Raw genomic sequence first — 27,949 nt, 5'->3', positions numbered from 1 at the left:
TGGGTTTTAAGGGAGAGGGTAAGGAGTCATTCCAATCCCGGGAGCGGAAAGACTTCCCTGTCCTTTTTTTCCCCTAAGGGAAGTCTTTCCGCTCCCGGGATTGGAATGACTCCTTACCCTCTCCCTTAAAACCCACATCCTTTCATTTTCCCCTCTCCTTCCCTCTTTCCTGACGAAGCAACTGCCAGTTGCGAAAGCTCGTAATTCTGTGTGTGTGTTTGTGTGTTTTGTTCATGTGCCTGTCTGCCGGCGCTTTCCCGCTTGGTAAGTCTTGGAATCTTTGTTTTTAATATATTTTTCCCATGTGGAAGTTTCTTTCTATTTTATTTACATCATCAATGTTTATTTTATATGACTGCTGACATATAAACACGTAACTGATCACTATGTTAGCTGAAGCAGTAATGAAGAAATACGTATGGGTCCGCAATTGTGTAACAATGTAATGGGACAAGATAATGTACTTTGTGGCTGGCACACTTTATACATAGCTGCATCCTTCCAAGAGTTAAAGGCAATGGGCAATAAGCAAGGTCTGATCACATCCCTGTCACATGACAAGGAGCTTTTTCTTATTAATAGTAACATTTTGTGATTGCTATCAAACCTGAAACTTTCCACAAGAAAAGCAGAACTGTAAGGCCATTGGTAATAAACCATGATAGAAACTAACTGGCTTTTTTCCCTAATGGTTTAGGAATGATCTGTCAATGGAATCTCATTCAGTCAGTAAGAATATTTTCTTTTATTACAAAAGACATTAGTAGCCACCACATGGGTGACAATGTAAATACATCAAGTAAAAATCAAGCACTCAGTAGTAAATTCTTTCTAAAAAATTCTTATATTAGCCTAGCATTATTATTTCTCATGAATACAATCATTTATTTCTTTGGACCTTAAATACATGGTGGTTGTGCCTCTTCTAAAACACACACACACACACACACACACACACACACGTTTATGAAGATATAAAAGCTGTTCTGTGTACATATAAAAACAATGTTGTCTACTCACTACAGCAAAATTAAGTTTTCCAGTCACAGAAAGAGTTGAAGTGGAGCTCTTTCATCCAGTTCCACATTAGACCGAAATTTCAATCCACAAACACACACTTGCTGTAACAACAATTCACTCCTGTTCATTAGCACCTTATTTGCTAACTCACAAGTACTGCACGCAGCTATTCAAAATGTGATTTCCCAATAATGTTTACAGTAATTAAATGACACAGAGCCTTTTCTTCTATAATGTTAAGTGACAAGTTGCTGCCTGAAATGCTGCCATTTGCTTGCAAAAGGTGTGTATGATGGTTTACATGTCCTCTAGATCATGTCAGACCGGGATACGGTCCCATCTCCATATGGTACCATCATCACACACACACAGCAACACTGAGCCATCACGGCTAAGACTAGTTTGTCGGATTGCAGCAACACATCGAGGATGTGTTAGTGCTGTACAGCGTGACTGGCTAGGATCCGATACATCCAGATCCCAAACAAAAGTTTTCCCTACTTGATTTCCCAGTGCCAGAATCTGCAAAAGTAAGAGACCACAATTAACTATTTTGCCTTGCTATTCCAAAAATGTGGAAATATATTACCTGCAGAAATGATATCTTTACATATTGTATTTTAAAATAACTGCTACACTAATGCCTATTGTACATTTGTGCAAAGTGAACTCCAGTGGTACATTTATTTTTACACATTTGAAAACTCTCACTTATATGTTCGAACTCCTACTCAGTATTAGATTATGTGTAGTGCAATCTTGCAGCTCCAGACAAATTTAAGACACTAAAGCATTTCTTGCAAACAGGGATGAATGCTTAACTAAATGGAGTGTCAATCCAAGAATGATGACATACATGATAAATTAAAATAGAATGAGACAACATATAATATGGAATCTGAAGGGACTCTAGAATACTATGTAATATGGCTGGACATTGAGACAAGCAATAATAATGCAGCGGATAGGAAACCACACTGTTTTATGCATATTTCACCAATGGCCACATAATAATGCTCGGTTAGATTTCCACATCATGTCCAGGTGTCTCTATATGAATGCTGTGTGACACTGTAGTTCAATTTTAACTGATATCAAATATTAATCCTACACACAGAGCCTCAAATGGGGAAAATTTATCTGAGGAATGGTACGCAACAAAAATATGTTATCACAATTTAGAAAGATTTATAAACACAGTAATGGGAAGTTCTCGGTGAAATATACATAATGCAAGGAATAATGGTAACAACTTACCTTGTAGTTGAGGTATTGTAGGGTCGATGGGCACATCGACCCAAGGTTTTGGACAGCATGTCTTTCTTCAGAGCAAATTAGTACATATAACACACACACACACACACACACACACACACACACACACACACACACACACACAAAGGTTGGACAAAATTTTGGGAATTCCATGAGAAATGCAAGCTTAAACATAAATGCAGATGCTGGCCAAGCTTGTAGTTTGAGCTGTTGTATTTAACCACAAACAGCACCTGTGCAATGTCCTTAATGTGTTGCAAGTGTTAGTTGTGGTCATGAGCAGTGCTCTGTGCAATTGTGAGTGCATTATGCCGAAGATAAGTAAATTCGAATGCAGGGAAATTTTTGGTGCTTGTGTGCTGGTGGCTTCCACAACCAATATAGCTGAAGTGTTTGGTGTTTCAAGAGGTGCCATACTGAAGATTCATACCATATACAGGAAAGCAATAAAAACATTATCTGTTAAGTGACAACCCGGATGAAGGTGTGTGGAGAGACAATCGTTGAACAGGACTAAAATGATAATGAGAGGACAACTGCTGCAAAAGTCAATGCACAACTGAATCATGAACCCTGTCAGCACCAAAACAACACATAGTGAGCTCCATGAACATGGAACTGCAAAGCAAGCTGGAATTCCAGAACCACTCATCAGTGATGCAAATGCCTGTAACAGAAAAACATGGTGCCAAAGTCATAAAACCTGAACTATGGAGCAATGGAAGAAAATTATTTGGTCAGATGAGTCTCATTGCACATTGTTTCCAACTTCTGGCAGAGTAGACATCCAAGAGGTTAAACGTGGCAGTTCTGTCATGATTTGGGCAGCCATATCGTTGTATTCCACGGGCCCCATGAGTACTCTGCAAGGTTGCATTACTGCCGAGGATTCTCTGACCATTTTGGCAGGTCAGGTCCATTTCATGGTGTAATGCTTATTCCTTAGTGGTAATGCTGTGTTCCAAGATGACAGGGTGCCTTTTCACAAAACTTGCATCATCCAGGATGGTTTTGTGAGCACAGGGATGAATTGTCGCATCTCTCTTGGCCACCAGTCACCAAGATTAGTGAGCTTTTGTGGCCCGCTTTTGAAAGAAGAGTATGTGATCGCCATTCATCTCCATTATCATTATTTGAATGTACCATTATTTTGCAAGAAGCTGTTTTTAATGCCAATGGTTTTCCTACATCGAAAGAGGCATGTAATGTATTTTTTTCCTGTAATTTCCATACTTTTATCCACCACATGTAAATTGTCCTGGCCAACAGTTGAGCTGTAGTGTTACACTGTAATTGGATGGGACATTGCAGTCAGTGATACTCTCTTAATGGCTCTACCTCTCCAGAGGACAGTGCTTTGTAGAAGCACTATTCACAGAGGCAGAGGAGCTAACAGGGGAGTCTAATACTCCCACTTCTCAGAATATCCAGAAACAGCCGAAATGGGAAATAGGGAACAAACCCATAGCACTGGAGTTTCAGTTTTAAGGATCCAACTGGGACATCCACTGGTCACCACAACCACCACCACCTCACATGATTGGAGGGTAAACAACCAAAAGGTTGTACTGTTCAGCCAAACCCTTACAAGGAAAATCAGCACAAAATCCCTGGCTGCAGAGTGAGAACAGTGCCTGAAACTGTACTTAGAGTTCTCGTAGGTCTGTCAAGATAATAAAAGAAATAGAGTGACAAAGGTGCTAATGCAGGCACTGCAAGTATTACAGATAAACCAGCAACACCATGAAGGGACAATTGCTGTCCTGAATCACCTTCTAGGACAACAGTAGCCGGATGTGGCCCTGATCCACCAACCCTATCTACATAAAGGGAGCATTGCAATCTTTGAAAGAAATGGAAGTAAGTTGATTTATGCTAGAAATCCAAAGAACTCGAGAACATGTATTTCTATTAAGATGGTATTTCATACATGCCAATGGTGGATTTCTGCTCCAGGGAGTTAGTGACCTTCAGTATGAAACAACATGAAGAAGGAAACTGTATTGGCATCAGTTAACTTTCTTTACAAGGACAGTAATACTACTACTCAGCAAATAAGAAGAGTGGTAGTTGGCTAATCACAGTGGGATGAACAACTGCTGATTGGTTCTGATGCCAACACCCACAATCTGCCAACAGCAGAGGTGAGCACCTACTTTATTTTCTACTGAAAAATAATCTGAAAATCTTGAATAGGTACAGGGAACCTATCTTCAGAAACAGAAGAAGGGAAGAATAACTTAGATAACTTTTTGATCCACTCTAATGGGTAGTTATGTCATACAATGGCATATGGTGTTTCTAGCCATCCTTATTCGACCACATGTACACCGATAAGCCAAAATATTATGACCACCTGTTTAATATCGAGAGGGTCCACTTTTCAAACACAGTACAGCAGCGATTCTGCTTGGCATGTGCTCTGCAAGTACTTGATAGATTTCCAGAAGTATGTGGTACCAAATGTCCACTCACTAGTTACTAAATTCCTGCAATTGCAGGACGTGGGTTTTTTGGGCACGCAGCTAGTGCCCGATATGTGTTCCAATGGGTATAGATCAGGGGCATTTGTTAGCTAAAACATACATGTGAGTTCACTATCATGCTACTCAAACCACTGCAGCACTATTCTGGCTTTGTGTTGTGGAGAGCTATCCTGCTGGAATATGTCACTGCCATGAGAGCAGACTTCAACCATGAAGGGATGCAGTCGATTTGCAATAATGTTCATGTAGTTCACTACTGTCGTGGTGCCTTCCGGTACTACCAAAGGTCCCATAGAAACCCAACTCAACGTACCCCATAGCATGATTCTGCTCTCACCAGCCTGAATCTGTGGCATGGTACACATTTCCAGCAATCCTCACCCAGACGACAGTGTTTAAGGACCCGACTGTTGACCTGGTGTAACAATAAATGTGAGTCATTCAACAGGTGACACATTTCTATTGATCCACGGTGAAAACTCAATAAAGCTGTGCCCAATGCTATCATAAACGACAATGTAATTGAAACAACAAATGAACATGTAAGGGTTGTGTGAAATGGAGCTCCATGTTCAACAATGGCCTTTGAACGGTGTGCTCTGAAGCACATGTGCTTGACCAGCCTTGTACTCTGTCGTCAGATTGGCCACAGATCACTGCCTATCTTGGATTGCACAGTGGGGGATCATCCAACCACTACGTTTTGTGATGACACGAGGAAGGCCAATACCATACAGCCTATTCATTATTTCACCATCCTTCAACCACTTTCCTTAGGTCCTCATGACAATAGTACACAAACAGGCAACCTACTTCGCCATTTCGGAGATTCTGTTTCCAGCCGCAGCGTCACAACAATATGCCCTTTGTTAAAACTGCTTATATCAGTGGATTTCTAAATCTAGGGCTTGTATCTCCGCTGTAATGACTGCCCATTTGTCTCTTCTGCTTATATTCTTTCTTTACTGTGTCACGTGCCCACACCACGACCAAGAGGCACTCAACCACGCAGAGGTGTGGTCATAATCTTTCGGCTCATCAGTGTATATTAAACTTTTGTTTGGAATGTATGTTAAACAGACTATGGCCTGTAGGAATCCTACAAAAATAGACTGGATTCATATAGGCAAGACCTAAACACACATTTATCTTAAGTTGGAACTTCAAAAAGGAGCCCGGTAGATTTTGGCGGAATGGCACAGTGACATCTGCCAATAAGACCACTTATTTAAAAAACTGTGCAATCATCAAGAAATGAGCAAATAGAGCAACAATCTTGAAGCATAAAGGAAGCAATTCACAATACTGTTCAACCTTGCAAGGAAGAAAGGAGAATGGGCAAAATATTGGGGGCCCTGGTCAAAGACAACCTTGCGACCAAGCAAGTGAAGCTCTCTTCCTGAAACATATTCTGTGAGGAAGCAGAAGGTACAGCTACTTGCACTAGGCTTTATAAATCTTGGCTGGAATACCAACTAATCTTGGAGGTACTTAAAGAAGGATGGTGAGTATGCCAGGACAGTGAGTGAGATGCTGGATGTGCTGCTCTTCAAGACTTACTTCCCTCAATGGACTCTGGCAGATAAAAAAGATGAGGAGTCAGTCCTGAGAGACACTGGTTTACAGGTGATCAAAGGGAAAAGTGGGACTTAACTAGTTAATGTGCACATTAGAGACAAGAGGTTAACTGTGGTTCCTCTACATTTAAACCAACACGCACAACAACCAGATAAATTAATTTTAAATTAACAGCAGCCTCAGTTGTAATGTATACCTAGATTTACTTACGTTTCGATTGGGATAACCCAACCTTCTTCAGGTTGCTCTCTTCACTTTTGACGTACAACAAATTATTACAAATGTTAAGACAGTCGATATATCTTTGTTCCTTACAGGATAACATATACGTCAATTTTGTTAGCTGCACCTGGTTATTCAAACATTTTAAGTTTAGGAGTACATGTTGGTATCAGTGTTAACAAGCACGCATGCCACACTATCGTGCGTGCGCTCTCAAGGCTACAGCCAGTTCCAATACAACATCAGTTGCTGTCGTACTGCGGTCGCAAAATGGGCCGAGGCTGTTTTCCATGTAAGTTATTGCAAAATGACGATGTATTACTATATTATAGTTTTTAATTTTTTACCTTGTCCATTATGGGCAAATCGTAATTCCTTTTATTCTGAAGAAGGTTGGGTTATCCCAACTGAAACCTAGGTAAATCTAGAGGGTGTTTCAAAAATGACCAGTATATTTGAAACGGCAATACAAACTGAACGAGCAGCGATAGAAATACATCGTTTGTTGCAATATGCTTGGGACAACAGTACATTTTCAGGCAGACAAACTTTCGAAATTACAGTAGTTACAATTGTCAACAACAGATGGCGCTGCGGTCTGGGAAACTCTATAGTACGATATTTTCCTCATATCCACCATGCGTAGCAATAATATGGCGTAATCTCTGAATGAAATTACCCGAAACCTTTGACAACGTGTCTGGCGGAATGGCTTCACATGCAGATGAGATGTACTGCTTCAGCTGTTCACTTGTTTTTGGATTCTGGCAGTACACCTGGTCTTTCAAGTGTCCCCACTGAAAGAAGTCACAGGGGTTCATGTCTGGCGAATAGGGAGGACAATCCACGCCGCCTCCTGTATGTTTCGGATAGCCCAAAGCAATCACACGATCATCGAAATATTCATTCAGGAAATTAAAGACGTCGGCTGTGCTATGTGGCCGGGCACCATCTTGCATAAACCACGAGATGTTCGCAGTGTCGTCTAAGGCAGTTTGTACCACCACAAATTCACGAAGAATGTCCAGATAGCGTGATGCAGTAATCATTTCGGATCTGAAATATGGGCCAATGATTCCTTTGGAAGAAATGGCGGCCCAGACCAGTACTTTTTGAGGATGCAGGGACGATGGGACTGCAACATGGGGCTTTTTGGTTCCCCATATGCGTCAGTTCTGTTTATTGACGAAGCCGTCCAGGTAAAAATAAGCTTCGTCAGTAAACCAAATGCTGCCCACATGCATATCGCCGTCACCAATCCTGTGCACTATATCGTTAGCGAATGTCTCTCGTGCAGCAATGGTAGCGGCGCTGAGGGGTTGCCGCGTTTGAATTTTGTATGGATAGAGGTGTAAACTCTGGCGCATGAGACGATACGTGGACGTTGGCGTCATTTGGACTGCAGCTGCAACATGGCGAACGGAAACCCGAGGCCGCTGTTGGATCAGCTGCTGCACTAGCTGCGCGTTGTCCTCTGTAGTTGCCGTACGCGGTCGCCCTACCTTTCCAGCACGTTCATCCGTCACGTTCCCAGTCCGTTTAAATTTTTCAAACAGATCCTTTATTGTATCGCTTTTCGGTCCTTTGGTTACATTAAACCTCCGTTGAAAACTTTGTCTTGTTGCAACAACACTGTGTTCCAGGCTGTGGAATTCCAACACCAGAAAAATCCTCTGTTCTAAGGAATAAACCATGCTGTCCACAGCACACTTGCACGTTGTGAACAGCACACGGTTACAGCACAAAGACGACGTACAGAATGGCGCACCCACAGACTGCGTTGTCTTCTATATCTTTCACATCACTTGCAGTGCCATCTGTTGTTGAAAATTGTAACTACTGTAATTTCGAAAGTTTGTCCGCCTGAAAATGTACTGTTGTCCCAAGCATATTGCAACAAACGGTGTATTTCTATCGCTGCTTGTTTAGTTTTTATTGCCGTTTCAAATATACCGGTCATTTTTGAAATACCCTGTAGGTAAATATTGCAACTGAGGCTGTTGTTAATTTAAAATTAATATTTACACAGTTGCTGACAGGGCCGCGAAATGTTGAAAATATTAAAACCACATAAATCATCTGAAACAGCAATTCAGCAACTCCTTGCGAAGGCAGGGAGAGCTCTCCACATCTTCCCAGATATCGGTGGTCAGTAGGGTGGGGTGGTGTGGTCGAGAGCTTTTTAGCTGTATGACCTTTGAATCTATGCTTAAAGCTGCAGAAGAGCATGGCACTGAGATCACCACATGCAGGTGGATTAAGACCACACGAAGCAGAAAAAGGTAGAGGCCACTTTGATGGATGAAAAAATGGTGATCAACACCACCAGGGGATGTCCACAAGAACTATGGAACCTGGTGGAAAGTTAAATACTGGAAGCTTTTTTTCTTCTTAAGATACACAGACAATGTGGTCATAGTAATATTTAGCAAACTTGCTAGTACTGTTAAAACAGTGACAAAATGTGCTCTAAACATTATGGAAAACTGTGCAAAAATAGGATCTAAGGGCCAATCCCAAGAAAACTATTGTAGTGCCATTTACAAGGAAGCAAATCTAGCACACACCCTGGAATCTCAAGCACCTTAATGAAACTCTACAACTGGAGGAGGTAGTGAAGTGTCTAGGGACAACCCTGGATGTGAAACTATCATGGACTAATTAAGAATATATGTTCCAAGGCAAAAAGCACTCTTACGAATACTAGGAGAATCTGTGGTAAAAACTAGGGTCTACACCCCAGGAGCACGTAATCGGATATACACCACTCTAATAAGACCTATTTTAATTCATTGGGCTACAGTATGGTGGAATAAAGAACAGCAGAAGGTGGCTGCTAAGGAGCTTGGCAAGTGGCAGAGATTGGCCCACTTAAGTCATACCAGAAAGAATTAGCAGCACACCCAGTGCTGGAACGGAGATCATCCTGGCAGGATGTACCCCCATTACATCTTTGGGTTACAATGGAAGTAGCGGCAGAGGCATATAGGTTAAAAACTGGAAATAACTGGATTCCTTTAAGATATCCAGACTCACAAACCAATACATTGAGTGTGATTGGTGAGGGATATGCTGGCTGACTGCAATAACTTCCAGCTGCTTCAACAAATCTTTCAGTGTCACAGTTGGAAGAAGGGAGCAGTGGAAGAAGAAACACGACACCTTTCAGGAGACAGCCCGGTTTATCAAAAGGTGGAAGAAAGACAAAGGTGCTGGGGCCAGAGTATACAGGTACAGCTACACTAGAGAAAGCAGTCTTGCTAGTGAAGCTGGCCACAGTATTCCTGGCAGAAATATCCACTTGTCAGAGTGGGTGCAGATGAGAATTTTCACTAAGTGATACAAGGCTCCACATTTATTCACAGTGTCAATCAGCTCTGAAATCTTTATCAGACCCTGCAGTGCTATCAAAGATCATTCCAAAATGCCCTTGAGACAAGGGGATAGTAAAAGGATTAATCTGGCTGTGGGTATCCAGTTATCAGAAATTAGTGGCAGCAAACAAACTGTTAAGACCGACCAGGACAGGACTGGAACCTAACCACCTCTAAGACGATGGTAAAATCAAAACTATGTATCTGTAATATGAGGCAGCACATAGAATATTGGACTACATTCCAAAAACAAGTACACGGCAACCTAATGATACTGAAACTACAAAAGAGGTTCTGTAATCCTGAACTTGAACAGGAAACAGCTTAAACTCACGATAGGACTCATGACTGGTCATGGGAATTTTAGAAAACACCTGCACACCATGGTCCAGAGAAAGAAGCCCTTAATTGTAGACCATGTGGTGAGGAGGATGACACCATGCGACACTTAATCTTCCAGTGTGAAGTTCTGGAGGGCAAAAGACACAGCTTATTCAGGTCAGTAGAGCGTGAAGAAATTGTGTCTAATAAGGAACTAGGAAAGAGTCCCCTAGTCCCCTACAGCTTCTTATGGGTACCAGTTGATTTTCCTACAATCAGTGAGTGAAACCAACATTAAATTCAGTTCTGGCATGGAAAATATTGGGCTAAGACCACTGTTATTTTTGTCTCCCTGCATTAACCAAATTAAATCAAATCATGGCGCTAAATTCTTCCTGGACACTTTGGTTTCCAAACTTCATCTGTTGCTAGGATTTAAAAAAATCGAACAATGGAAAAACTAGGTAGGAATATCGACAATGTAGCAAAAAAGAGAGAGAGACACGTGTGCATGTGTGACCCTCAACTCCAGCGTCTCAGGCCAGATGCTTTTTCACACTTCACCTGAGGGTCACAATTTTTAAAAATAGTTCCCTCCAGTAGTTTCTCTGTTTAAATCTTTTGCAGCTCTGTTTGTCTTATAATGATTCTGTGAACTCAGTTTCAGTGCAGTTAATATACCAATAATAACCACCTCTATTGTCAATCAATAAACCTATCCTGCATTCAAATGATGAAGTATTTGGGCAGTTTCCCCACAGATCAAGCATTATCATAATTCTACTTCTACAGAACTGGAAGACTGTCACTGACAAAACAAAGCCCAGAGTTTCTCAGAAACATTTATTCTATTTTGATTATACTGTGGCTGCTGCATACCCTTGGGTTTTGTCATGGAGGATAACGATATTTCTAAAGAAAAATTTGCAGTCAGTTTAGGAACATTGTGGACAGCACAAAACTATTTACTGGTGGGTGAGAAATACGGACATCAACAGTAACACATGTGTCAAGTGTTGAAGTGTACAGAGAACTTAAAGATCTTTAAAAAAGTTGAGTTCCAAATTGCACTATTTCTCAATATATAATTTTGTACAATTTCTCACCAAAAACTTCTTTGATACCATAGGAAGTTCTGAGTTTGTTCAGTTCTACTGAGTGCCTTGACAGTGTGTGTGTGTGTGTGTGTGTGTGTGTGTGTGTGTGTGTGTGTGTGTGTGTTTTCATCATTCTGAGCCATAAACAAAAGATAACCTTGTAACTGAACTTTGACTCAAAGTGTACTCATACAAACAAAGCAAAATTTCACAAACCTTTTGCCAAAAGTCCATGGCGAATCTGACAAACCATATTTCACACTCACGGTACTCAAAACGATGAATAATTGTAACATTTGTGTCATTAGTTTTCAATTCTTTATCTTCTAGCCTCCCAGGTTTCCAACAGACAATACAGTTTTCACATGACTGCAAAGAAAATAAACATACAATTAATTACTTGAAATTCAAATTACAAATCTCTCCCTCTTTTGCACACATGTCCCCACCCCCCTCCCCCATACACACAGTAACAAAAATTATGAAATGTTTGTAGATCTAAGAACTAAAATCATAAAAATTTATAAAAAATAATTTTTCCTATGTCATGAAGATGTGAATGTATATAAAACTTATTTATTTCTCACATTTGATTTAGAAAAGTCACAGAAGTAATAATACTACAAACAAACCATTTCGTTAGGGTTCAACATTTCATGGATCATGAGGTAATTAGAAACTATGAACTAGTTCCAGTTCTGACACGGATTTGGCAAGGAACATGCTTTAGCTTTGTCGAAATAAGGATCCCACATTTACCTGGGGGATCCTAGGAAGTGACACAAAATGCTCGCACGGTCAGGAAGACAGCTTTTAAACAAAAACCATCCAAAATAATGCAAGTCTAAAAACCAGTGTGATGTTTTGTACCCGATATTAAGTGCCACAAAAGCCGGTAGCAAAATTATTTCCTGAAAGAACCATTATGATTGTACGCCTTGTATCTTTCATGGTAACTGACTGATAATTTATTTTTAGGGGTATAATTGTGTTGAACATAATGTAGTAATATGACATTTGGAATGCAAATGGAATTGGTAGCACTTAATTTTCCTTACAATTACAATATCTACGAATATTTAGAAAAGCCAAACTATAACAATTTCAGGTAAAAATCTGCAAGGTACAGTCATTACATCTGCTAACAGTCTAATATGGGAGATTGGGGGGGGGGGGGGGGCAGTCAAAACTTTAATTCCAGTGAGTTGCCAGTTTGCCATTTCAGTATGCAAAGCATTTATAATATGTATTTTACAGATATACAAGTTCCATAACAGACAACAGAGCACCACACAAAAGGCTTGTACAGTGCTGGAAAAAATTTAAGACCACCACTTAATATCACTTACCTCAATGCTATCATTAAGTTTACTTCTAATTTACTTTCACAATAACTGTTATTTTCTGCCTTGTTAGTGAAACACCTTGCAAATAAATAAATACACAAATAAATAAACAAATTCTCTAACTCAAATGATTAAGAAGTGATTATTTTTTTGAATTTTCAAAATTAACTTTCAGGAAGAGGAAAACATCTAACTGACCTCTGTCAATGATACAAAACCAAGCAGTATACTCAAAAGAGGTTGGAAAAGAAGGAAAATCATGAAAAATAGGACATTAAGAAAACAATGCAGATCAAACAAATTGTGTAATTTGTTTTGTAAAGCACAATAATGAACACCTCATGTTGTTGTTGTTTTGCTGCTGTCTTCAGTCCAGAGACTGCTACTCTATCTTGTGCAAGCTTCTTCATCTCAGAGTAACCTACATCCTGTTGCAACCTACATCCTTCTGAATCTGCTTACTGTATTCATCTCTTGGTCTCCCTCTACAACTTTTGCCCTCCACACTGCCCTCCAATACTAAATTGGTGATTCCTGGATGCCTCAGAACATGTCCTACCAACCAATCCCTTCTTCTAGTCAAATTGTGCCACAAATTCCGCTTCTCCCCAATTCTATTCAGTACATCCTCATTAGTTACGTGACTTGCCCATCAAATCTTCAGCATTCTTCTGTAGCACCACATTTCAAAAGCTTCTATTCTCTTCTTATATAAACTATTTATCATCCATGTTTCACTTCCATAAATGGCGACACTCTATACAAATACTTTCAGAAAAGATTTCCTGTCACTTAAATCTATACTTGATATCACCAAATTCCTCTTTTTCAGAAACGCTTTTCTCTCCATTGCCAGTCTACATTTCACATCCTCTCTACTTTGACCATCATCAGTTATTTTGCACCTCAAATAGCAAAAGTGATCTACTACTTTAAGTGCTCATTTCTTAACCAAATTTCCCCACCATCACCTGTTTTAATTTGACTACATTCCATTATCCTCATTTTGCTTTGTTGATGTTCATCTTTTATCCTCCTTTCAAGACACTTTCAAATCCATTCAATTCCTCTTCCAGGCCCTTTGTTGTCTCTTACAGAATTACAATATCATTGGCAAACCTCAAGGTTTTTATTTCTTCTCCATGGATTTTAATTCCTACTATGATTTTTTCTTTTGTTTCCTTTACAGCCTGCTCAATAACAGATTGAATAACATCAAAGATAGGCTACAACCCTGTCTCACTCCCTTCCCAACCACTGCTTCCCTTTCATCCCCCTTGACTCTTATGACTGCCATCTGGTTTCAACATTGTCAAAAGCTTTCTCTAAGTCTACAAATGCTGGAAACGTAAGTCTGCCTTTCCTTAATCTATTTTCTAAGGTAAGTCTGTGGGCAGTATTGCCTCACATGTTTCAGCATTTCTACGGAATCCAAACTGATCTTCCCCAAGGTCGGCTTCTACCAGTTTTCCTATTCGTATGTGAAGAATTTGTGTTGGTATTTTGCAACTGTGACTTATTAAACTGACAGTTCAATAATTTTCATACCTGTCAACACCTGGTTTCTTTGGGATTGGAATTATTATATTCTTCTTGAAGTCTGAGGGTGTTTTGCCAGTCTCATACCTCTTGCTCACCAGATGGTAGAGTTTTGCCAGGGCTAGCTCTCCCAAGGCTATCAGTAGTTCTAATGGAATGTTGTCTACTCCCAAGGCCTTGTTTCAACTTAGGTCTTTCAGTGCTCTTCACGCAGTATCGTATCTCCCATTTCATCTTCATCTACATCCTCTTCCATTTCCATAATATTGTCCTGAAGTACATTGCCCTTGAACAGACCCTCTTCATACTCCTTCCACCTTTCTGCTTTCCCTCCTTTGCTTAGTGCTGTTTTCTATCTGGACTCTTGATATTCATGCAAGTGATTCTGATTCTCTTTACTCCAAAGGTATCTTTGATTTTCGTGCAAGCAGTATCTATCTTACCCCTAATTATATATGCCCCCCGGTCATTACATTTGTCCTCTAGCCATCCCTGCCTAGCCATTTTGCACTTTCTGTTGATTTCATTTTTGAGATGTTTGTATTCATTTTTGCCTGCTTCATTTACCGTATTTTTATATTTTCTCCTTTCATCAATTAAATTCAATGTCTCTTCTGTTACCCAAGAATTTCTACTACCCCTTATCTTTTTACTTACTTCATCTTCTGCCAATCATTAGAGGTCACATCCACACCAAACAAATGCATGGGACCAGAACAAAGATGCTGACATTGTGGGAGGGATCTGGACAAAACATGAATTCGATAGTAGAGAAATAAGAAACTGCAATTACGCATACCATCAGCAACTGGGGTGTTTGCCTCGACAGCTAACACGGAAGTGCAGCCTTCCAGAAAGCCAGCTGACCTTCGTAGGAGCCACTGAGGCAGGGAACCAAAGCCGAAAAAGTGTGGGAAATGAGCTGACTGGTCTGCCTGCTTATGCATGTGTGGTTTACTAGGTCGATAAAAAATAAAACTACAAATATGAAAATAAATGTAATAACACATAAACACAAGTATTAGGCAAAAATGCCTGGAAGTCTGCATGATAGAACACACAACAATGAGAAGATAAAACATAACAATATAATGAAAAGGGAATATGCTACTCACCATACAGCCAAAATGCTGAGTTGCAGATAGGCACAGAAAAGACTGCCACAAATAAATAAAGCTTTTGGCCATTAAGGACTTCGTCAACAAGTCAACAACAACAACACACACACACACACACACACACACACACACACACACACAACCAGTCTCAGGCAACTGAGTGTGGTTTCAGTTCACTGAGGCTGTGTGTGTGTGTGTGTGTGTGTGTGTGTGTGTGTGTGTGTGTGTGTGTGTGTGTGTACACACATGTCTATTGTTGACGAAGGCCTTAATGGCTGAAAGCTTCATTTATTTGTGACAGTCTTTCTGTTGTGCCTACCTGTGACTCAGTGTCTCCACCATATGGTGAGCTGCAGCTTTCCTTCTCAAAATATTGTTACATTCCATCCTGGATTTTCCATTGTTTGAGAAGATAATACAACTAAAACAGGGGTACGAGTAGTATACAGAAACATATTTAAAATTAAGTAATAAGATCATGACTGGTGAAGTGTGGCAGGAAAATGATGCCAACCATTAAGATTGTTAATCATGTCTGGACTCATCGTAAGGAGCCAAAACAATCTTAATATAAAATAAAAACTTAGGATTAAAGTGACATACACAACAAGAATAGCGATGTAATCATACCAAACATCACGGTGCATCTCCACACCATCAGACATCCTTAGGCGCTTGTCTAAGTTTTCAGAGCTTCTATTTTTTAGTAACAAATCAATTGTTTTTAACGTTGGTACTCCCATCTATTTAATACTGCTTATGTAATTTCATCTTAATGACTCACTTACTTCATTAACCATACTGTGCCCAAATTTTAGTGTTCTCTTCCACTATAAATAACCTTCGTTTCTTTACTCACTTTCTCTAGTTCTAGTTTATAGCCTGTTTAACTTCTCACTTATTTGTATTACGTCTGGTAGTGTGTGGATGCACCACGGTATTTTATATGATTACACTGCACTTACTTCTGTATATCATTTTAATCCTGACTAAGCTTTTTATGCTAAAATTTTCTTGTGGTGCTTTAAGACGAATCTATAGACATTTACTGCACTTAAAGATTGGCTTCATTTTCCTGTCATACTTCACCTGTCATCATCTTATTGCTTAATTTTTACATTTTTTTTTCTATACTATCTGTATCCTATTTGAGTTGTATTTTACCTTTTTATCTTTTATTATTATGCATTCCATCACGATGACTTTTAGGCATTTTTGCCACACACTTATGTTTATTTGTTGTTATATTTATTTTTAGATTTGTAGCTTTATTTTTTATACTTGCAAAAGAGGACAAACCAGTCAGCCCATTTCCTCCACTTTTTCAGTTCCCCACCTCATCGGCTCCTACATCAGTTGCTTCTGCTGTCATGATCAGCTGGCTTCCTGACACACTGCACTAGCCACTTACATGTTGGCTGTCCGGGCAGGCATCATGGTTGCTGGTCCTATGATGAGTGCTGTTCTACATCTACATCTACAACCATACTCCGCAAGCCACCTGACGGTGTGTGGCGGAGGGTACCCTGAGTACCTCTATCGGTTCTCCCTTCTATTCCAGTCTCGTATTGTTCGTGGAAAGAAGGATTGTCAGTATGCTTCTGTGTGGGCTCTAATCTCTCTGATTTTATCCTCATGGTCTCTTTGCGAGATATATGTAGAAGGGAGCAATATACTGCTCGACTCTTCTCGAAACTTTAACAAAAGCCCGTACCAATCTACAGAGCGTCTCTCCTTCAGAGTCTTCCACTGGAGTTTATCCATCATCTCCGTAACGCTTTCGCAATTACTAAATGATCCTGTAATGAAGCGCGCTGCTCTCCATTGGATCTTCTCTATCTCTTCTATCAACCCTATCTGGTACGGATCCCACACTGTTGAGCAGTATTCAAGCAGTGGGCGAACAAGCGTACTGTAACCTACTTCCTTTGTATTCGAATTGCATTTCCTTAGGATTCTTCCAATGAATCTCAGACTGTTATTCTTGCATTCATTTTTGTCAAGATCCATCGCTCTATGTGTGTCTTTGTTCCAGTCCCACAAGTTTGTTTGGCATGGGTGTGGCTTCTCGTGACTGACATTTGTTTCCATAATTTTGTGAGTAACAATTTTCATGGCTTTACCTTTCATTTTGCTACGTCAACCTCACAGTTCTTATGCTGGAAGCTCCTCCTCTTGTTTGCAATTGGTGGCACCCAAAAATGAAGCTTCAGTTTTTTAAACGGATCATGTGAAAATAGAAATTACTAGCAACTGAAGTGTCTTTTTATTCTATTAATAATTAGGTGATTAATCATCAATTTTGAAAATGCAACATAATTAAAATTAGTAAACAATATGAGTTAGAGTGTAAAAAAAGTATACTTTCTAACACGATGGAATAAAAAAATCGATATGAGTGTCAATTAGAATTACTTTTAAGGGCATTATTGAGGTACATGATTTTTTTGAGGTGCTTCATGTACGTTTTTCATCTAATACAAGCCTGAGAAACACAGTGACTGTTTACAATACATACCTATGTGATTGATATGATTTCAGGTAATATAAAATTAGAATTAACATGACTGCAATAACCACACACTTACTTCACTCAAGTATCCAACTTACACACACACACACACACACACACACACAAAATTTGTTTAGCTAAATTGGAGTCACAGAATAAGAACTATATTTCTTCATCCTATACAGAATTCCAAAATTTAGCAAACACAGGCATCACTTGCATGGGAAACAGCAACCATTGGGAATTAATGTACAGAGAAACTGCCACATGCTACTTATTATTTGCTTTATTACTAGTTTTGGTTTACAATGAGAGCATCAACTGATATTCAGTTACCTGATGGCAACACATTAACGGTTGAAATCTGCTTGTCACCATTGACAGCATGAAATTCTTGCTCTTAAGATGAGTGCATCTTCAAACACTTAAAGCCATGGTCTATCTGTTGACAATAGTGCCAAGCAGAGTACTGACTAACATGTTACCACTGGATCAATGAATACTTGAAGATGCTATCATCTGAAGTGTGAAACTAGTAACACAAATAATACATTATCTGTGGTGTGTAAATTGGCTCCAAAACTACTAATGATATCATGGAATTATTTATGAAATTAAGAAATGCCTCTCATTATTTTTTTTTTTTCAATAGTATACCAAGTTTTAACTCAAGTAACCTGAAAACTGCCAAGTTGCCGCAGATGTTATCTTAATAAAGCCTTGTAGCACTGTCAGTCTTGTTTATTACAGTTTACATTACTCATTTCACAAAGCTTGACCTAACCTGAAAACTTTAGCATGAGTACATCCATGGCTTGTTGAACTCTACTAGAAATGTTGTCGACCATTATCAACATGACATCTCTGTGTTGGAAAATGGGCTAATGACAGCAAAGCATTCCGTTATTCTTGGCAATCAGTCATTTTGGTGGTTTTCTATTGTGTACAACACTATCAAACATATGAAAATAGATTGGGATCAGATCATGGCAGTGGAGGTTGTCTGCAGTATTCCAATGAATTAGCTCTGTCAGGGCAGGAGAGTATAAACATGAATGAATGTTGAAGAATTACCCCAAAAGCAGAGCTGATGTATGTTGCACGCCCAAAGTTTAGGATACTTATGTCTGACTCCATGAGGCTATCAGTTACCCTACCATTGTGGCAGATGGGAATTTACTGTGTTAAAATCTCTGACAAGCACCTATGGGCAAAGCATACAAATGGAATTTGAAGAGTTTCCTATATCAACAAGACTCTACTGTTACAGCCATAATTCGGGAACACCGAACTGCCTGCTCTCTTATTATGCTTCTACTTAGCAAGATCGTTACGTATTCAAATCTATCATTTCCTGCACAATCTTTTTAAGAAGTTTCCAAATCTCTTCATGCAAAAACTGCAGTTCTCTAGTGCACACATCACCTATTAGACCCAACAAGATTTAATAAATAATTCTGTATTCTTAATTTCCATGATGTATTCAATTCAGATGACAGTCGCCAATACGGTGTCATCTCATTATACAGGCAGTTACTAAGGACTAATTTCAGAAATAATACTTAATTTTAAGAGTGATATTCTGAGAATTAGTTATTGCGGTATTCTGTCAATTTGAAGCCAGATATTTATATTTTATGCAGTCACCCAAAGATATAAATAAAGTTTTCACATTATTAAACTGACAGAAAAATTAAATGTGCACTGTGCTTACCTTTGACAAAACAAAATCTCCCAGCCATCTAACACAATCAACATAATTGCGGTGGATATCTCTAGTTGAGAAATCTGGAAAATGCTCCTTTAGGGAGTCAAATGGTCTCAGGCTCCTTGCAGAATTGAAAAGATATGAATTTCTGACGGCTTCACGCATGCTGTCTTTATCTAAACGCCACAGTTTTAAGGAATGGTCCATACCACATGACATTATGCGCTCACCTAACAAATCAAAATCCTTGAACACACAAAAGATTTAATTAGCACTGTTAAATAATGACAAATATGCTGCATTAATATTCGTACAAATAACCAAAAAACATATTCCAGCTTACCGCACTTAATACTTCATCTCTGTGACCTTCTACGCCCCCAAAAATAGCAATGCACACATCTGTTTTAATATTCCACAATCTTAAGGCATGATCCTTGGATACTGACAACAGGAGATTAGGATCTTTAGGATGAAACTTTAACTCATTTATTGCATGTCCATGACCTGGAAAATAAAAATGGCATTAAGAAATTATATTCTGAGTCCACAGAACTGCATTTTTACTCTTAACTTTATTTCTCAAATAAAAGAGCACTGCACTAATAAAGAGTGGGGGGGGGGGGGGGGGGAGAGAGAGATAATGAGAGTGATAATTGTTAATTTGCAACATATTTCACACTGTTACATAAAATATGGCTTACTGAACAATGGGATCACCAAACATTACAGTTGACACCAACACTGAATTTATATCCTGAAATTTAACCCGTGACATTGAAAACTTAAAATCTCAGCAAATGTTATAAGATTTCAAATGGAAAAAATAAAAAATTGCGTGTTGCTGTTGTGGTCTTCAGTCCAGAGACTGGTTTGATGCAGCTCTCCATGCTACTCTACCCTGTGCAGGCTTCTTCATCTCTCAGTACCTAATGCAACCTACATTCTTGTGAATCTGTTTAGTGTATTCATCTGTTGGTCTCCCTCTACGATGTTTACCCTCCACGCTGCCCTGCAATACTAAATTGGTGATCCCTTCATACCTCAGGACATGTGCTATCAACAGATCCCTTCTTCTAGTCAAGTTGTGCCACAAGCTCCTCTTTTCCCCAATTCTACTCAATACCTCCTCAATAGTTATGTGATCAACTCATCTAATTTTCAGCATTCTTCTGTAGCACCACATTTCGAAAGCTTCTATTCTCTTCTTGTCTAAGCTATTTATCGTCCACGTTTCACTTCCATACATGGCTACACCCCATAAAAATACTTTCAGAAACGACTTCCTGACACTTAAATCAATACTCGATGTTAACAAATTTCTCTTCTTAAGAAACACTTTCCTTGCCATTGCCAGTCTACATTTTATATCCTCTCTACTTTGACCATCATCAGTTATTTGCTTCCCAAACAGCAAAACTCCTTTACTACCTTCAGTGTCTCATTTCCTAATCTAACTCCCTCAGCATCAGCCGACTTAATTCGACTACATACCATTATCCTTGTTTTGCTTTTGTTGATGTTCATCTTATACCCTCCTTTAAAGACACTGGCCATTTAGTTCAACTGCTCTTACAAGTCCTTTGCTGTCTCTGACAGAATTACAATGCCATCGGCGAACCTCAAAGTTATTATTTCTTCTCCATGGATTTTAATTGCTACTCAGAATTTTTCTTTTGTTTCCTTTACTGCTTGCTCAATATACAGATTGAATAACATTGGGAGAGGCTACAACCCTGTCTCACTTCCTTCCCAACCTCTGCTTCCCTTTCATGCCCCCTCGACTCTTATAACTGCCATCTGGTTTCTGTACAAATTGTAAATAGACTTTCGCTCCCTGTATTTTACCCCTGTCACTTTCAAAATTTGAAAGAGTATTCCAGTCAATATTGTCAAAAGTTTTCTCTACAAAAGCTAGAAACTTAGATTTGCCTTTCCTTAATCTATTTTGTAAGATAAGTCGTAGGGTCAGTATTGCCTCACGTGTTCCAACATTTCTACGGAATCCAAACTGATCTTCCCCGAGGTCGGCTTCTACCAGTTTTTCCTTTCATCTGTAAAGAATTGGTGTTAGTATTTTGCACCCATGGCTTATTAAACTGATAATTCGGTAATTTTCACATCTGTCAACACCTGCTTTCTTTGGGATTCAAATTATTATATTCTTCTCTAAGTTTGATGGTATTTCACCTGTCTCGTACAAGATGTACGGTAGAATTTTGCCAGGGCTGGCTCTCCCAAGACTATCAGTAGTTCTAATGGAATGTTGTCTACTCCCGGGGCCTTGTTTCGACTCAGGTCTTTCAGTGCTCTGTCAAACTCTTCACGCAGTATCATATCTCCCATTTCATCTTCATCTACATCCTCTTCCATTTCCATAATATTGTCCTCAAGTACATTGCCCTTGTATAGACCCTCTATATACTCCCACCTTTCTGCTTTCCCTTCTTTGCTTACAACTGTGTTTCCATCTGACCTCTTGATATTCATGCAAGTGGTTCTCTTTTCTCCAAAGGTCTCTTTAATTTTCCTGTAGGTAGTAATTATGTAATCCATAGTGATATATGCCTCTACATCCTCACATTTGTCCTCTAGCCATCCCTTCTTAGCCATTTTGTACTTCCTGCCAATCTCATTTTTGAGACATTTGTATTCCTTTTTGCCTGCTCCATTTACTGCATCTTTGTATTTTCTCCTTTCATCAATTAAATTCAATATCTCTTCTGTTACCCAAGGATTTCTGTTAGCCCTCATCATTTTACCTACTTGATCCTGTACTGCTTTCACTATTTCATCTCTCAAAGCTACCCATTATTCTTCTACTGTATTTCTTTCCCCTATTCTTGTCAATCGTTCCTTACCTGAACTCTTTACAACCTCTGGTTCTTTTAATTTATCCAGGTCCCATCTCCTTAAATTCCCACCTTTTTACTCTTCAGATTTAATCTACAGTGCATAACCAATAGATTGTGGTCAGAATCCACATCTGCACCTGGAAATGTCTTACAATTTAAAACCTAGTTCCTAAATCTCTGTCTTACCATTATATAATCTATCTGACACCTTCCAGTACCTCCAGGCTTCTTCCATGTATACAACCTTCTTTCACGATTCTTGAACAAAATGTTAGCTACGATTAAGTTATGCTCTGTGCAAAATTCTACCAGGCACTTCCTCTTTCATTTCTTACCCCCATTCCATATTCACCTACTATGTTTCCTTCTCTTCCTTTTCCTACTATCGAATTTCAGTCACTCATGACTGTTAAATTTTTGTCTCCCTTCACTATCTGAAAAATTTCTTTTATCTCATCATACATTTCATCAATCTCTTCGTCATCTGCGGAGCTACTGTGATAGGGTTGGGCTTCGTATCTATCTTGAGCACAATAATGCGTTCACTACGCTGTTTGTAGTAGCTTACCCACACTCCTATATTTTTATTCATTATTAAACCTACTCCGGCATTACCCCTATTTGATTTTGTATTTATAACCCTGTATTCACCTGACCAGAAGTATTGTTCCTCCTGCCACTGAACTTCACTAACTCCGACTATATCTAACTTTAATCTACTCATTTCCCTTTTTGAATTTTCAAACCTACCTGCCTGATTATGGGTTCGGACATTCCACGCTCCGACCCGTAGGACGCAAGTTTTCTTTCTCCTGATAACGACGCCCTCCTGAGTAGTCCCCGTCCGGAGATCCGAATGGGGGACTATTTTACCTCTGGAATATTTTACCAAAGAGGACGCCATCATCATTTAACCATACAGTAAAGCTGCAGGCCCTCGGGAAAAATTGCGGCCGTAGGTTCCCCTAGCTTTCAGCTGTTCGCAGTACCAGCACAGCAAGGCCGTTTCGGTTAGTGTTACATGGCCAGATCAGTCAATCGTCCAGACCGTTGCCCCTGCAACTACTGAAAATGCTGCTGTCCCTCTTCAGGAACCACATGTTTGTCTGGCCTCTCAACAACAACAACAACACAACAGATACCCCTCCATTGTAGTTGCATCTATGGTATGGCTATCTGTATCGCTGAGGCATGCAGGCCTCCCCACCAACAGCAAAGTCCATGGTTTATAGGGGGCGGGGAGTATTATTGTGTGTATGAAACAAAAATCATTCAATAATCTGACAATATAATCCTTCACACACATTCCAACAACAGAAGAAAGTTAGAAAACAAGACAGAATGCATATCACACCTACATAACCGTTTATAAAAGTTGCTCAAAAGCATAATCTCAAACAAGACACTCAGCCCTCTACAAATATAACATGCACCTAACAGCACTGGTTACACAGAGTGCATGTTATACTTTTTTTCCATCCCATTACATGTAAAATGTTACTTTACTTACCGATATAATGCCGTATACATGACAGTGTGGCGGGACTAAATATTCTAATAATGCCCCTAGATCCAGCAACTGCAAGTAATGGTTTTCCAGACTCTTCCTCATATGACCAGGCACAAGTGTAATAATTTTCATCAACCTGGATATCAGTTAAGGCCTTTTCATGTAAGCAATTAAGACTCCTATCAAATTCATAAACTGTTATTTTTATAAAATATTCTTTATAATCTTGCCTCAGACGAAATGTCTGCTTGTGTGTGTGTGTGTGTGTGTGTGTGTGTGTGTGTGTGCGCGTGTGCTCCTGTCCTTTTTTCCCCCTAAGGTAAGTCTTTCCACTTCTGGGACTGGAATGACTCCTTACCCTCTCCCTTAAAACCCACATCCTTTCGCCTTTCCCTCTCCTTCCCTCTTTCCTGAAGAAGCAACAGTTGGTTGTGAAAGCTAGAATTTTGTGTGTATGTTTGTGTGTCTATCGACCTGCCAGCGCTTTTGTTTGCCAAGTCCCATCATCTTTGTTTTTAGAAATAATTAATCTGGTACATTAATTTAAGGTTCAAGCACTTATCATAGCTCACAGTTAACTCAAATGATGAACTAAGTTCATAAACCTATTTTTTTAAACTCTTGGTGTCCTTGTTAAAGCAGTTTGAAGAAGTTCTGCCTACAATACATTAGTTCTGTTCAAAAACTAGCTGTACTGGTGTTGGTTGTGTACTGGTGTTGGTTGCAGCGATAATGGAAGCAGCAACAAGTGATCAAACACACACACACACACACACACACACACACACACACACACACACACACCTGTGCAGCAACATTGTGACAGTGGAAAAGAAGGTGGGAGTGGGAGGAGGTGTTGGGAAGTGGAGACTGGTGGCTCGAAGCAGGGTAGGTGTGCAAGATAACAATACAGGAGGGAGAGGTAGAAGGTGCAAGGGATAGGAATGCAACATGTGAGTACCAGACCCAGTGCATTTTTGCAACTCATGGTGTTGTGGGGGTGGAAAACAGAATAAAGGAAGGAAGGAAGGACGGAGGATTTATTGGAAGAATAGCTCCCACTTACACAGTTCAGAAAAGCTGGTCCTGAGGGGAAGAATCCAGATGGCATGAATTGTGAATCACAGAAACAGAGCATGCTCTACTCAGCAGCGTATTCAGCCACTGGATGGTTAACTCTGCAGTGGCTATTCATTCATTTGAATCATTAGTTGATGATAATACACACAAAAAAGCTGTGCATAAATTGCAGCAGAGCAGGTATATACTGTGACTGCTTTCACAGGTGGCCGGCCTCCTTCCTACAGGACTGGAGCGAGGTGTGCTGGATTGATGAACTGGGTCGGTTTTATACCTTGGTCTTCTTTGTTATGACTCTTGTGGCAAAGGAGTTGGGAGTGAGAGTGGCATAGGGATGGAGCAGGATCTTGTGTAGTATGAGTGGGCAGTGCAATACCACTTTAGGGGTGGGGGTGGGGGGGAGAAGGGCTGTGGGTAGGGTGTGTGTCATTTCCACACATGATGACAGTCAAAACCTGTGGAAGATCCAGGTGCAAGATATGCCCAATCCACTCATCCAGCATTTTCTGTTCCAGTCCTGTCACAGGCTTATCGTACTGCATCAGAATATGAGCCACATAAGAAAGCAGACATGTCACATAACAGCTCTGCTGCAATCATTGCACAGTTTTTCATCTGGTATGACTACTAACCAGCTGTCCACCAGGCTGAATCGCCATCACCCAACTGTGACCATCAAGCAAAGTGGACCACCCTGTGGCACAAAATGCAGCTTACCATAAAATGCTTGGTTTCAATGGCTAAAACAAACTATGGAAAATTCAGGATGGAATGTAACAATATTATGGAAAGGTTAGTTGCTGTTCACCATATAGCAGAGATGCTGAGTCACAGATAGGCACAACAGAAAGACTGTCGTCACAAAAAAGCTTTTGGCCAACAAAGCCTTTGTTTAAAAAAAAAAAAAAAAAAAAAAAAAAAAAAAAAAAAAAAAAAAAAAACATAGATCAATCTCTCTCTCTCTCTCTCTCTCACACACACACACACACACACACACACACACACACACACACACACACGGCCATATTCTCTGCAGCTGAAGCCACACTACGAGCAGAGCAGCAACAGTGCATGATGGGAGAGGCAACTGAGTGGGGGTAAGAGGGAGGGTAGGGTGGGGTGGGGAGAGGGAGGTATAGCAGAGTAGGTGTGGGGGACAGTGACGTGCTGCTAGGAAGCGTGCAGGGATGAGGTGCGAAGAGGGTAGGGTACGTAGGTGCAATTGGGAGGTTAAAACAGGGGGCGGGGGGATACCGGAAAAGGAGAGAGATAAAAAGACAGGGTGCATTGGTGGAATAAAGGTCTGTGTAGTGCTGGAATGGGAACAAGGAAGGGGCTAGCTGGGCAACGACAATGACTAACGAAAGTTGAGGCCAGGAGGGTTACGAGAACATAGGATATATTGTAGGGAGGGTTTCCACCTACGCAATTCAGAAAAACTGTTGTTCGTAGGAAGGATCCATATGGCACAGGTTGTGAAGCAATCATTGAAATGAAGAATGTGTTGGATGGTGTGCTCAACAACAGGGTGGTCCAGTTGTTTCTTGGCCACAGTTCATCAGTGACCATTCATGCAGACAGACAGGTTGTTGGTTGTCATGCCCACACACGATGCAGGAATGTCATTGCAGCCTCAGCTTTAGATCACATGACTGGTTTCACAGGTAGCCCTGCCTTTGATGGGATAGGTGATGTTTGTGACCAGACTGGAGTAGGTGGTGGTGGGAGGATGTGGAGGACAGGTCTTTTATCTAGGTCTACTACAGGGATATGAGCCATGAGGTAAGGGGCTGGGAGCAGGGGTTGTGTAGGGATGGACAACCCTTCCACAGTGGTATCCCGCCATCCACAGAACCTACGCACATACTCATCCATCCCTACACAACCTCTGCTCCCAATTCCTTACCTCACGGCTCATATCCTTGTAATAGGCCTAGATGCAAGACCTGTCCCATTCATCCTCCCATCACTACCTGCTGCATTCCGGTCACAGGTATCACCTCTCCCATCAAAGGCAGGGCTGCCTGTGAAACCAGTCATGTGATATACAAGCTAAGCTGCAACAACTGTCCTGCATTCTATGTGGGCATGACAGCCAAAAAGTTGTCTGTCCACACAAAAGGCCACCGACAAACTATGGTCAAGAAACAACTGGATCACCTTGTTCCTGGGCATGTCGCCCAACATGACATTCTCCATTTCAATGACTGCTTCACAGCCTGAAACATATGGAAGCTTCCCACCATCACTAGATTTTCTGAATTGTGCAGGTGGGAACTCTTCTTGCAATAAGTCCTACATTCCTGTACCCCTCCTGACCTCAACCTTTGTTAGTCATTGTCCTCACTCATCTAGCCCCCTTCCCTTTTGCCATTCCAGCACTACACAGCCCTCTATTACACCAACGAACCCTGTCTTTTTACTTCTTTCCTATTCCGATACCCCCCCTCCCTCTCTCTCTCCCACCAACTGTCTAGCCTCCCAATAGCACCTAGCTGCCCTACCCTCTGCCCACCTTATCCCTGCACACTCCCCAACAGCACATCACTGTCCTTCATCCCTATCCTGCCATCCCTACCCCTCCCCACACCAGCCTCCTCCTTACCCCACCCAGTTCTCTCTCACACATGCACTAGTGGTGCTGCTCATAGTTGGCTTCAGCTACCAGAGACTGTTGTGGCCATGTGTGTGTGAGTGTCCTTTTCATAATATTGATTTTAATGACTACTTCACTACCTAGACCATTTGGACCCTTCCCACCACCATCAGCTTTTTTTGAACTGTGCAGATGGGAGTTATCTTTACAACACATTCTCCACTCTTGAAATTATCCCAGCCTCAAATTATGGTCATCTACTGTTCCCACACCCTCCACCCAACAGTTTCAGGCTCCTCTGTCATATGCCTT

General features: G+C 40.4%; 1 protein-coding gene across 2 annotated transcripts in view; it reads right to left on the bottom strand.

The window, feature by feature from the left end:
• Positions 1 to 725: 725 nt before the first annotated feature.
• The window catches only part of LOC126266630 (polycomb protein eed-like), a 75,193-nt gene continuing 47,969 nt past the window's right edge, over positions 726 to 27,949 (bottom strand). For both annotated transcript variants that reach the window (XM_049971002.1, XM_049970992.1), the window contains 5 exons: positions 23,962 to 24,097; positions 19,940 to 20,103; positions 19,603 to 19,842; positions 11,590 to 11,742; positions 726 to 1,542 (listed from right to left, as the gene is read on the bottom strand). In XM_049971002.1, the coding sequence (XP_049826959.1) occupies positions 1,339 to 1,542; positions 11,590 to 11,742; positions 19,603 to 19,842; positions 19,940 to 20,103; positions 23,962 to 24,097 (897 nt within the window). In that variant the 3' untranslated portion in view covers positions 726 to 1,338. The remainder of the gene's footprint in view (positions 1,543 to 11,589; positions 11,743 to 19,602; positions 19,843 to 19,939; positions 20,104 to 23,961; positions 24,098 to 27,949) is intronic.

This window comes from Schistocerca gregaria, chromosome 1, assembly GCF_023897955.1.
Source record: "Schistocerca gregaria isolate iqSchGreg1 chromosome 1, iqSchGreg1.2, whole genome shotgun sequence".
Classification (NCBI taxonomy): Eukaryota; Metazoa; Arthropoda; class Insecta; order Orthoptera; family Acrididae; genus Schistocerca; species Schistocerca gregaria.
Note: the sequence above shows the minus strand (reverse complement) of the source record. Positions and strands in the feature narration are given on the sequence as shown.